Here is an 11,281-nt window from a genome sequence, read left to right as displayed (position 1 = left end):
TTGGTAGAGGTTAGAAATAGGATGTTTTATAGTGAATCCTTATAAAATTTAATGTTGTTAGTAGAAGTACATAATTAGCTAGGTTTGATGGATGAAAGAAAAGTAAAAATTATTGCATGATTCTCATCACATTTGAGAGAGTATTTTCATTTACTTATTAGATTTTAAAAAAATAAGTTGCGCAAAAGTATGACTTCACAAAGATAAAATAAAGTTTTAATAAAATTATGCATGAGTCAAACAAATAGAAAAACCTATGATAAACGCGCACTGACTACTAAGGTTGTTGAAAAAGCAATTCTAAAAAAAATGGTGGTTTAGAAAGCTTGTAACCCATATCAATTTGCATGCACATGATGATGCAGGTTTAATTAAGAAAAAAAAAAATAACGGCTACAAGATTACTTGACTCTTGTATCCCAAGCCATAGTATATTCGAAAAAGGTCTTTGACCATGGGCCAACCTGGTGTATGTAGTCAAACGAGTCGTCTCAAAAGCATCCTCCTTTCACTGTTTTTAATAGATGAAACTGGGTCACCCACAGCCCACAGGCCACAACCAGTGTAATACTGCTCCGAAACCATACATTCCAAAACTGCAAATGAAATATAAATACAACTGCAAAAACTGCTGAACACTACCTCGACTAAATTTACTGTATCACATAAACTCCATGTGTCTACGTTTATCAGACCCAAAAGAAAATTTCTGCTTAGTGAAGGCTGTTTTATATCCTAGCATTTTTTTTTTTTTTTTTTTTTTGTGTGTGCACGTGTTTCTATTATGACAAGTGTCTTCCACAAAAAAAAATTGCCTGTAAGTTCTAATCCGAAAATTAGCCTCTTCAAAAAATGGGGAGTAAGGTTATCTATCCTAATATCTTTTAAACCTTGCAAAAGTAGAAATTTTGTGCAGCAGACGTGGATTACTAGGTGTGGTCCTCACTCCTCAGCATGTCTCGCAGTACTGTCAGCTGTGAGATTATAATACATACACTATTCAGTACACTCTCCATCTCTCACACACAACAACAGTATAAGATTTTTTTTTTTTTTTTTTTTTGAGAAACAACAACAGTATAAGATTGAATTGGAAAGATAGGCTCCATATCTCTCCTCCATTCCTCACCCTCCAACCGTAATCTTCAACTAGCCATCCCATTATTGCCACGTGGAACTGCAAATATCCAAAATGCAATTAATCACCACCAAGCTTCTCCATGCCATTTTTTATTTCAATTTTTAATCGCAAATCCCAAAACCTCATCAGCATATTCCATCATTTATTAAAAAAATAAATAAATAAAATATAAACAAATATTTCAAGTAGAACTTTCATTTTCCGGGGAAGGAAAATTCGAATAGACCATTTTAGCTACTATCCAATAATTTATTCCACCCATGTCCCTTCTCATGAGTCATGCCACCTTAAAATTACCTCCGAATTTGTCCAAAACCAGGGGTAGTCACATAAACCCATAAACAAAAAGACACATCAGCCTCCCATCACCAAGCCAACATTTTCTTTCCCATCTTCCAAAACCAAAACTGCCTTTCTGCTTTCATCAAATCCTTTTACCCTCTTATTTGTGTCCCAAATTCTCCGTATAAATTCAAGAGGACAAGAAGCCAAACTTATTTCATGTCTACTTCTACTACTCAAAACACCAACTAAATAGAGTTACCAAAAGCCAATTCAACCATTGCTCTTGCTCTCTCAGAGCACTTTGTGAATTCCTTTTCTGAGTAGAGAGACGGAAAGAATGGCAATTTGCACAGTCTACACCACCCCATCTCTCAATTCCACATGTTCAATCTCCACCACATCAAAAACCCAATTGGGATTTCACCAAAAACAGGTAGTTTTCTATTCTAGTGGCAAGAAAACTAGCAAGAGAGGCAGCAACACAACCAGCCCATATGTGATAACATGCACAACATCAGCAGGTGATTCAAAGACAGTTGTGATAGGTCTGGCAGCAGACTCAGGATGTGGGAAAAGTACCTTCATGAGGAGGCTGACCAGTGTGTTTGGTGGGGCTGCAGAGCCACCAAAGGGGGGTAACCCTGACTCCAACACGCTCATCAGTGACACTACCACCGTGATATGCTTGGATGACTATCACTCACTGGATAGGACTGGAAGGAAACAGAAGGGTGTCACTGCACTTGACCCTAGAGCCAACGACTTTGATCTCATGTATGAACAAGTTAAGGCTCTCAAGGATGGGATTCCTGTTGATAAGCCTATTTACAATCATGTTTCTGGTCTCTTGGATCCTCCTGAGCTCATCAAGCCCCCTAAGATTCTTGTCATTGAAGGTTTGCACCCAATGTAAGTAATAAGCCACAAATTAACAGTAATAGTATTCTCTCTCTCTATTGATAAATTACTTGTGATATGGTCTCTTGCTCTTATACCATATTATTTAAGTTATTATGAAATAATAAATTTAATAATTTAATTTAACATTGTTGCACACACTCACATCTGGTCTCTCGAAAGAAAGGAGAATTGTTCTTGCATCTCATAGAAAAAGAAGAATATTCCATGAAACAAATTTCGTTCTTAATTTTCTTGGAATTTATGTAAATAAGTGGTTAGTTTATATTTTAAATGGTTTTTATTCAAAGTATAATGCTATGGTATTATTTTTCTTTTTTTTTATTTATCAAAAAAATTATTTTTGTTCTTTTTTAACAAATAAATATTTGTTTTTAAACTTATTACCATACGGAGTATTTATGAAATTTCCAAAGGACTTTACATTTGCCAACATATCTCGTCAGATAAATTATTTATGTAGCATGTACGTGTCTACTTCATATATCTAAAGAAAAATGGAGTCCATAAAATAACGTTATCATGTTCATGTGTCCTTTTTTCTCTGTTTTTTTTCGGCGATAAGAAAGAAGGTAGACTTAAACCAAATTATTTTTGGGGGAAAAAAAGGAGAATCGATCAGACAATATCACTTAAGCATAAACTTCTTGACAATGTTATCATTGTCTTTAAGATGGATTGCAAAATACATTCAATGTTTCTGATTGTTACGAGGGAATTTAGGTTGTCTCCAAGGAAAAAAAAAAAGTATATATATATATATATATGTGTGTATATATGTCATTTTTTTTTTTAAAGAAATCTATTTTGATAGTTGTTTTTTTATTATCAATTATTGATACATAGATTAGAGATATAGAGCATTAGTTTATCTCAATTTATTGTATGGCTGAGGAATTCTATCTGTTTTGTCATCTTCTTCTTGGTGGGCCTTGCACCATATTTAGGTTCGCGGAACCCTTTTTTTCTTTAAAAAAAAAAAAAAAAAAAAAAAAGATAAGTGAATAAAGGTCACCAAAAGCTCATGAATAGCTACAGTTATTTCGTTTTACTTCAAAAGAGGTGCTATAAATATAATCTCTAAGATGATTAAATTTTAATCCTAATTCCTAAAAAAGAGTTCGATAATGATTTTATTAAATGCGCTTAAATTATTTAGGAGAATTTTAGTTTTGGTTGGACCTAGGACGCTAGGACTTACTTATAAAGAGCCCATTATGGCATGCCCTTCACAAAATGCTTTTATTATAAGGGGCTGAATAACAATCTTTTTTATATATATATATATATATATAGCAATTTTAATGTAATTTTTTTTTTTTTTGGATAGAAAATGTAATTATCAAATATATATATGTTTATGGTGCCAAAACGGGAAAGTGGTTGCATGAATAATCAGTGAAGTTGTCCTAAGTCCTAACTATTGTATTTGTAGGTTCGATTCACGAGTAAGGGACCTGTTGGACTTCAGTATCTACTTGGACATCAGCAATGAGGTTAAGTTTGCATGGAAAATTCAGGTAACAGTACTGTAACACCTCAATTATTCATTTATATATTAATTATTATAAATAAAAACTCAATTCATCTTGATCTCTATTTATGTAACAAAAATTTCAGAGGGACATGGCTGAGCGTGGACACAGTCTTGAAAGCATCAAAGCTAGTATTGAAGCCAGGAAGCCTGATTTTGACGCATATATCGGTAAGATTTTATTATTTAAAAAAAAAAAAAAAAAAAAAAGCTTACAAACTAGTAATTAGTAATGTAATTTGATGCCACTTCAACAACATAATAATTTTTTTTAATTAGTTATGTTTTTGTATCAATTTGTAAGATTTATGTAATAAAATATTTGTGGTAGATTGATAATATGAAGTGTAAGTACGTAATCATAATTAATTGGTTGGTTAAATTTAAAAAAAAAAAAAAAAAAAAATTGCAGATCCACAAAAGCAATATGCAGATGCAGTGATAGAAGTGTTGCCAACCCAATTGATTCCGGATGATAACGAGGGGAAGATATTGAGAGTGAGGTTGATAATGAAAGAAGGGGTTGAGTTTTTCAACCCAGTTTACCTGTTTGATGAAGGCTCTACTATCTCATGGATACCATGCGGAAGAAAGCTTACATGCTCATACCCTGGCATCAAGTTTTTCTATGGCCCTGACACTTATTTCGGCCACGAGGTATAACAATGCTCTAATTAATTAATGCTTCTAATAATGATTTTTTTTGGGTGCTAATTAATGATAATGGATGTTTTTTTTTTTTTAATATCTATATCTTATATGTTATTAGGTGTCTGTGCTGGAGATGGATGGTCAATTTGACCGATTAGATGAGCTGATATACGTGGAAAGCCATCTAAGCAACATATCCACCAAGTTCTATGGAGAAGTGACCCAACAAATGTTGAAGCATGCTGATTTCCCTGGCAGTAGCAATGGAACTGGTCTTTTCCAAACCATTGTTGGTTTGAAGATAAGAGACCTGTACGAGCAACTCATCTCCACCACGGCTAAAACTCCTGTAGAAGCAACAAAGGCCTAATTAAGAAGCACCATCATGCCTAGCCAACCCTTGCCTTGCCTTGCCTGCATGGACAAATTAAAGCCCACCCACAATTTAATTAAGTCTCTCTCTCTCTCTCTCTCTCTCTCTCAAAAAAGAAAAAAATCATTTTCCACTTTTTTATTTTTATTAATTTTTCAACTCTCCCCCTCTTCCATAATATTTCATTTTGAGTGTTAGGCTGTTCTTAATTGATAAGAATTAATGACAACACAGTCTCTGTACCTACTTATTTTCTATTCTGGAGATCAATGTGATAATTAATGTAATATATAGAGAGAAGCCAAAAGCATAGATAAAATTCAGCTAAGAAGAATGGTACCCTTTTATTCTTGCCATTATCTTTTTTGTTCATTTAATTCCCATACTACATTAATTGCATCACCATTGTAACTTATAACCACCCGGAAAATTATTAGGTACTCTCGAAGTACCATAAATGCGTACTCCCCTCTCTCACATAAATGGTAGATCCTACCATAAATTTAATTAATGAGACCCACCATTTATGTGAGAGGAGGGAGTAGACATTTATGGTACTCCGGAACCCACAACACAATAAAGAAAAATGGCAAGCACAAACGGTTTAAGTGGTCAGCAATTTTGGCTTTGTCACTCTGTGAGAGAAATCAAACTGAAGCTGCTACATACATTGGGTGAGGAAACTATCAATATAGTCTCAAAGTTCTCTATTTCACTCATAAATGGAAAAACGAAAAACATTTGGGTAGAGGGACCTCCCCCCCATATGGATTCTACTTCTACAGGCAATTGGTACAAAGATTAGAGATAGAGGCCCTTTATAGCACTTAAACAAGGTCAGTCCACGAGTTATAAAACACCTGTTTTTCTTTTTAAACTAAAGAAATGACCTCAGAAGGTAATCCGCCTACACTTTCTTTTTCAAGAGGATTGAACTTCGAAACAAACAAAACAAATAAATAAACATGTATCATGTATGGCATGAAAAGCAAATCTTATCAAGAGTATAGCCATTGAATCTAGTATGGACATTTTCTGTCAATTTTTAGGCAGCTTAAATCATGACAAAAGCACAAGGACATTTTGTAGCAGATAACAATATGTTCAAACCATTGTTAAGTAGTATATTTTATTTTGCAGTGAGGCTGCCACTAATGCTTTGATGGGGATAAAAACAAACTACATGCAAAATCTCATGGTCACCACAATCCTCTCTGCTCAAGTGGTATTCTTGACTAATAAACAACGCATCACTGTATGTAAAATAAGGTTACATACCGGACACTGAAATAGCCAAGACCAACAGTGAAAAATGAATACTCTTGACAAATATTTTAGAATAAACCATGGTTCCTATGTTTGACAAAGATACCATGCTGTGTCAACAACTTAAAAGCACAGTATTTTATCATGGGAAACACAAGATCAAAGCAAAAGCAGAATAGGAATAACAGTTGAACCTAAAATATGTCAATTTCATGCAAGCTTCAGGAGAACGATTTGTGCAGGATGAAACACATAAAGCAAAAACTTGATTTCTCAGCTTTACCAAGTAAGGCACATCAACGACAGCTTTTAAATTATTAACAACCATCCTATATCAAATAAAACATTATAAAAAGGTGAAAGACAATTCAAAAATATGCCCTAAGTCAACATGGAACCGCAAAATAACTTCCTGTATCAAGCATTATGGTAAAAGCAACGCCAACCTAAACAACATTGCCACTGTTGGAACTCATCTTCTAGGCAGTAGCTCTATCATTTGCCACACTCAAGAGTCAAGACACTCATCTAATAGGTAGTAGCTCTATCATTGACCACATTCCTGAGTCAAGACAGATGCCCAGTTTTCTTGGTTGCCACGTGAATGACAAACTTAAGTGGTTCAATAGCATGTGTACTAAACAAAGAACAACCGGTCACTGTATATAATTAGTTTTTGCTCAAAGAAACCACACCAACATACATAAGGAGAAGAGCTATTTGTTCTGTCCTCATTCTACATTTCCTCCGTGAGAAGAGTATTTTTAAATGGCTAATCTATTTTATTTATTGCAGATTCTCCCTCTGCAAACTTGGAACAACATATTTTATTAATGATTACACAGCAGAAGCATGGAAAATTAATACATGCCATTTAAATGCCCTTAGAGGCTATCAGATAGCTCTCTTTCATCAATATGACAGTTATGTGTACTTCCAAATGATATCACCCCCTCCTGAATTCTGCCACCATCTCATCAAATAAAAATTTTGACTTTTTTCAGTTCATTGGAATATGCAGCTTCTTGAGTAATAAAGTTTTCATTGTAAAAGTTTATATGATAATTATAAATAGCTAATTTATACATAATAACTCAACACCGATGCAAACCAATGAAGCAATTTATCAGTGAAAATAAATGTACATTACCATAATTTCTTCTTGTGATAAAATTATCATCTTATGTAAGATATAAACTAACATGACACTGAAAGGAATACAACAATAACAATGGCAAAGAAATTCATGTTATAACATGTCTCCAGATTCATAGCAGCATTTCCTTCCAAATAAGTCTAGATGCTAGGAAACTTCAGAGAAACTTTATATACAGACTACTTACTTGGATTGTCTCTAAGATGAAGAAGTAAACTACATCCTACAAGAAAACATGGGAATGATATATACTAGCAGTTAACAAATCTTTAATTTCCCTTCTCCATATTTCTACTTAATTATAACGAACTTGTTAGTACCATGTCTTGCCCAGTGGTCCTTCAAGTCAACTGGATGAGTAAGATCATGACCTTCAGTTGCAAGTCTCAGTAGAAGTTTCCCATATGCTCCATTGCTCATTTTTCTCCCAGCCATGCGAGACCCAGGCCTTGTAGAACTCATGGGCAGAGGATATTCTGATACGTTAATGGTGCAACACGAGGATTGCCATCCACCAGCACCCCATTTGTAGCACGCTCTAGGATTACCAGTACAAGAACAGTATGGAGCAGGCACCCCAGAGAAATCAAAGTCAGTTTTGTCCATATCGATATTAATTGGAATCTTCTTTTCACGTTTTGCTTCAGGCATACTTTGTCCTTTTGTCTTTTTAGAAGTAGAAGGAGTTTTTTTGGCTTGCTTTGGCCTGAAAACCTTGGATGCAGTTTGATTAGGTTCCTTCATAGAATTCTTCTGTTTCCTAACCTTCACAGGTTTAGTTGCTGAATTAATATTTTTTTTTGGTTCAGTTGTGGCAGGAATGGTTCGGATGGGAGTAACAGCAATACCCGGTTCTGGGTTCATTTGAGTCCCTTGCAAAGGATTTGAGTTGGATTTTGATGCAGACATAAAACTTCCTGGATAAAACCAGGTAAAATGTGGAACGGATGCCCCTGCCGTAGCTTCAGGTATCATAGGGTTTCTATTGGTGTACGTTCCCATATTTGCAACTACCTGATGTCTCAGCACTGCATCTACACTCAAAGATTTCTCTGAAAAATTGCTAGTACCCAATCTACCATCTGTATCTACATAATGAACACAACAAAGAATTTCCCAACACTCAGAGCAATAATTTTTGTTGAGGGAAACCAATTAAAAGCACACAATCTGACAGTTGTTGAGGCAAACCAACTAGAGCAACTTCAGAGGAGAAATTAGTTAGCAACTAAGTCAAACCATACAACATCAAAATCCAACCTCAAATAAGTATGTAGAAAAAAACATATTTATGCAAAACAATCTGACAGCCTAAAATTGGCATTTGAACTTCTAATGTATGGAATAAATGTCTCAACACATTCTTGGAAGAATGAATTTGAACTAAGCATAATTACCAAAAGTACCAGATTATTTTTGGAAGTTACACAGACTTGGAATAGAATTCAGTGAAATTCCCAAGTCATCTCAACAATTTTATTATAAACTGATAGAACAATAATATTATTGTAAATTCTCAAAAACAATTGTTGAACTATTCTGGATGTGAACTCCTGTTACCAGCTATGACATGGGTAGATGAATAAGAAATCTGAAGGTTTTTAATTTAGTTTTGTAATTGAAGTAGGTTTGGAAATTGTCTGGGCAGTCTCACACTATGGGCACAGGTTTCAAAAGAGTAAAATCATGGGCGTAGAAAGGTACTTGAGAACCATCAACCATGCTCCTCATTCAAAAAGGTTATGCAACTTCAGAAAGCTTTCAGCTAATGTTGGTGTCAAGATTCTGCTCTAAAGGACATTCTCAGGAAATAGTAACCTGCCAATTGGATCAACATTAGCTTAAAGGTTAAAAGAGAAACTAATTAAAATGAAAATCCCAGACATCTTTGTCCCTGAATAAACAGTGGAAGTTGGACCACGTTTTAACACTCTTTGCCATGGTCCACCATAATCTTATAGGGAAGCACTGCAGCTCCCTATAGCAACTACTTTCATAAACCCTATGGCCATAATGATCTCACTATAAGTTAAATTATTGGTGGATTCTTGCTCAGCACCTCCCAAACATATCCCATCTCTCCCTTGGTAGAGTATATGGAACCTCCTTCACAACCACGTTGGTTTTTCTTGTGGCTCCTGCTTGTGAATGAATCCCAGACAACATCTCCGGGCTGCACAGCATACCATTCACAACAATGTACACACACATGCACATATATATACTCAATTTCAGCATGTAACCTACTACAGTTATAACTACTCCACTCCCTTTTTCTTCTTCTTTATTCCCACTTTCAAACACTAATGTCAACTGCATCCTCTCCCTTTCCCTTCTATACAAATACACATTCACCATCTATTTTCCTCAGCTGCTTAAGAACGCACATGTAACACGAAAAACAGTAAAAGAATTGCATGACAATGCCCTAATTTAGTATCATCATGATTTAAGTCATTGAACAGGTACAAAGTTTTAATAATTAGTCATTGAGATCTTAAACATATAAAAGAAAATTTTGGCAAATTGCTGAGAATTCATTAGTGATACATGAAGTATAAAAAGACAATGGAATAATGTCATGAAACAAAAATGGAAAAAGAAAAAAGGGAACTCATTAAGCCCAAGAGAGATGCCAATGGGCTAATACACCAAGTGCGCACACATATGCACACGCACACACAGCATGCATGCCTGCAAATTGAGACACAATGACACTAAACATAAATAGAACGAAATCTGAAATTCTAAGTTATGATCTACATTATCAACAAAGAACCCAAAAAATATGCCCTCAAAAAAAAAAGAGTAAAGAAAACTACTAAGTACTAACAAGTTCTGACTTGAAAACTGAGCGGAAACCCATATAAAAACAATAGACCTGAAAGCTATACTGCTATAGCATCAAGAAGTATACACATTGAGAGAAAAACTAAACCCAAAAGCGACAAACATCATACCTACATTTTATGAAGAAAAGGCACAAAGTTTTCAAAGCAAAAAGGAACTCCATGCCAGAAAAACGATCGAAGGATATGCATCACCTCCACTTACAAGCAGAAAGACTAAATCTCCACAGACACTCGCAAAGAGAAATAAAAATGCCAAGATGCAAGCTCTTCCAAACAGAAAAAACCCAAAAGTCAAATCAAAGTTACACTAGCAAAAGCAGAGAGAGATAAGTTAACAAGGGGAAAAAAACCCATGTCAGAAACCCACTAAAAAAAACTTTAAGATTAAAGGCAAAGTAGCTTATAAAAGTGAAATATCATCATTCAGAACCAAAATTACTGATCTTTCAAAAAGTGAGAAAAAAGAAAATTAGGAAGGACCCATTTAGGCTAAACACCAAAGTAAGCTTCAAACAGTAGAGAGAGAAGAGATTCTGCATAAAAAAGAAAGAACTGAGAGCATTGATTCAAGCTATGAATATGATGAAGGGGGGTACAAGCTTGTAAGATCTACAAGAAATGATGCTCTTATTTTTTTTTAATAACAGATTTTCAGTCCTACATGTTAAAAGGAAATGAAAAATATAATTTTACCTGGAAAAACAGTTTCTTGTGCTTTGATTCTCACTGCAGCACCAAACCAAATGAAAAGATGTGGTGTGTGACTGTGTGAGTGTTGGTGTAAGTGAAAATGGTTTCAGCTAGACTATCACCTCATATCTCTCCTCAAGTTTGAGTTGGACTGTTCTGTTCTGTTCTGTTCTGTTTGAGAGAGAGAGAGAGAGAGAGAGAGTTTCTCAATCTCAAAGGACTTCTCTGTCCTCAAATTAAGTGCGCTCTGCATTTTGTCAGTCCACGCCCTCTTCAACTACGTGTCAAACACACTCCAATGGCATCAGAGCATGTCACCTGCTTCTTTCTTTTTGGTGAGTATTCTCTGAAAATAACATTTTTCTTAAACTATTTTTTAATTGATGAGACTTTTTTTTTTTTTAATAAATTGAAA

The 11,281-nt window shown here is 34.8% G+C and overlaps 2 protein-coding genes across 4 annotated transcripts; one reads left to right on the top strand and one right to left on the bottom strand.

The window, feature by feature from the left end:
* The first annotated feature begins 1,488 nt into the window (after nucleotides 1–1,488).
* LOC126707987 (phosphoribulokinase, chloroplastic) lies at nucleotides 1,489–4,999 on the top strand. The gene is made up of 5 exons (XM_050407770.1): nucleotides 1,489–2,335; nucleotides 3,780–3,864; nucleotides 3,965–4,049; nucleotides 4,291–4,535; nucleotides 4,648–4,999. Exons 1-5 carry the CDS (start codon nucleotides 1,764–1,766, stop codon nucleotides 4,897–4,899), a joined length of 1,239 nt encoding a protein of 412 aa, XP_050263727.1. The 5' UTR covers nucleotides 1,489–1,763; the 3' UTR covers nucleotides 4,900–4,999.
* Nucleotides 5,000–7,377: 2,378 nt separating this feature from the next.
* LOC126708953 (protein BASIC PENTACYSTEINE7) lies at nucleotides 7,378–11,077 on the bottom strand. 3 transcript variants are annotated; one of them, XM_050408986.1, is made up of 2 exons: nucleotides 10,870–11,077; nucleotides 7,378–8,406 (listed from the first exon to the last, which is right to left on the bottom strand). In XM_050408986.1, exon 2 carries the CDS (start codon nucleotides 8,324–8,326, stop codon nucleotides 7,616–7,618), a length of 711 nt encoding a protein of 236 aa, XP_050264943.1. In that variant the 5' UTR covers nucleotides 8,327–8,406; nucleotides 10,870–11,077; the 3' UTR covers nucleotides 7,378–7,615. The 3 variants fall into 3 exon arrangements, with proteins under 3 accessions (XP_050264943.1, XP_050264942.1, XP_050264944.1); XM_050408985.1 differs by having other exon boundaries at nucleotides 7,378–8,412; nucleotides 10,870–11,076; XM_050408987.1 differs by lacking the exon at nucleotides 10,870–11,077 and adding an exon at nucleotides 10,285–10,804 and having other exon boundaries at nucleotides 7,378–8,412.
* Between the last annotated feature and the right edge of the window lie 204 nt (nucleotides 11,078–11,281).

The sequence above is a fragment of the Quercus robur genome, chromosome 12, assembly GCF_932294415.1.
Source record: "Quercus robur chromosome 12, dhQueRobu3.1, whole genome shotgun sequence".
NCBI lineage: Eukaryota > Viridiplantae > Streptophyta > Magnoliopsida > Fagales > Fagaceae > Quercus > Quercus robur.
The sequence above is the reverse complement of the archived record's forward strand: the minus strand, read 5'-3'. Positions and strand labels throughout refer to the sequence as shown.

Bases quoted from the DNA above. Each gene is read 5' to 3' on its own strand.
- LOC126707987 (XM_050407770.1), top strand. From the start codon at position 1,764: ATGGCAATTTGCACAGTCTACACCACCCCATCTCTCAATTCCACATGT. The intron at 2,336-3,779 runs GTAAGTAATAAG...TTGTATTTGTAG, and splicing joins ATTGAAGGTTTGCACCCAAT to GTTCGATTCACGAGTAAGGG. The intron at 4,050-4,290 runs GTAAGATTTTAT...AAAAAATTGCAG, and splicing joins TGATTTTGACGCATATATCG to ATCCACAAAAGCAATATGCA.
- LOC126708953 (XM_050408986.1), bottom strand. From the start codon at position 8,326: ATGGGAACGTACACCAATAGAAACCCTATGATACCTGAAGCTACGGCA.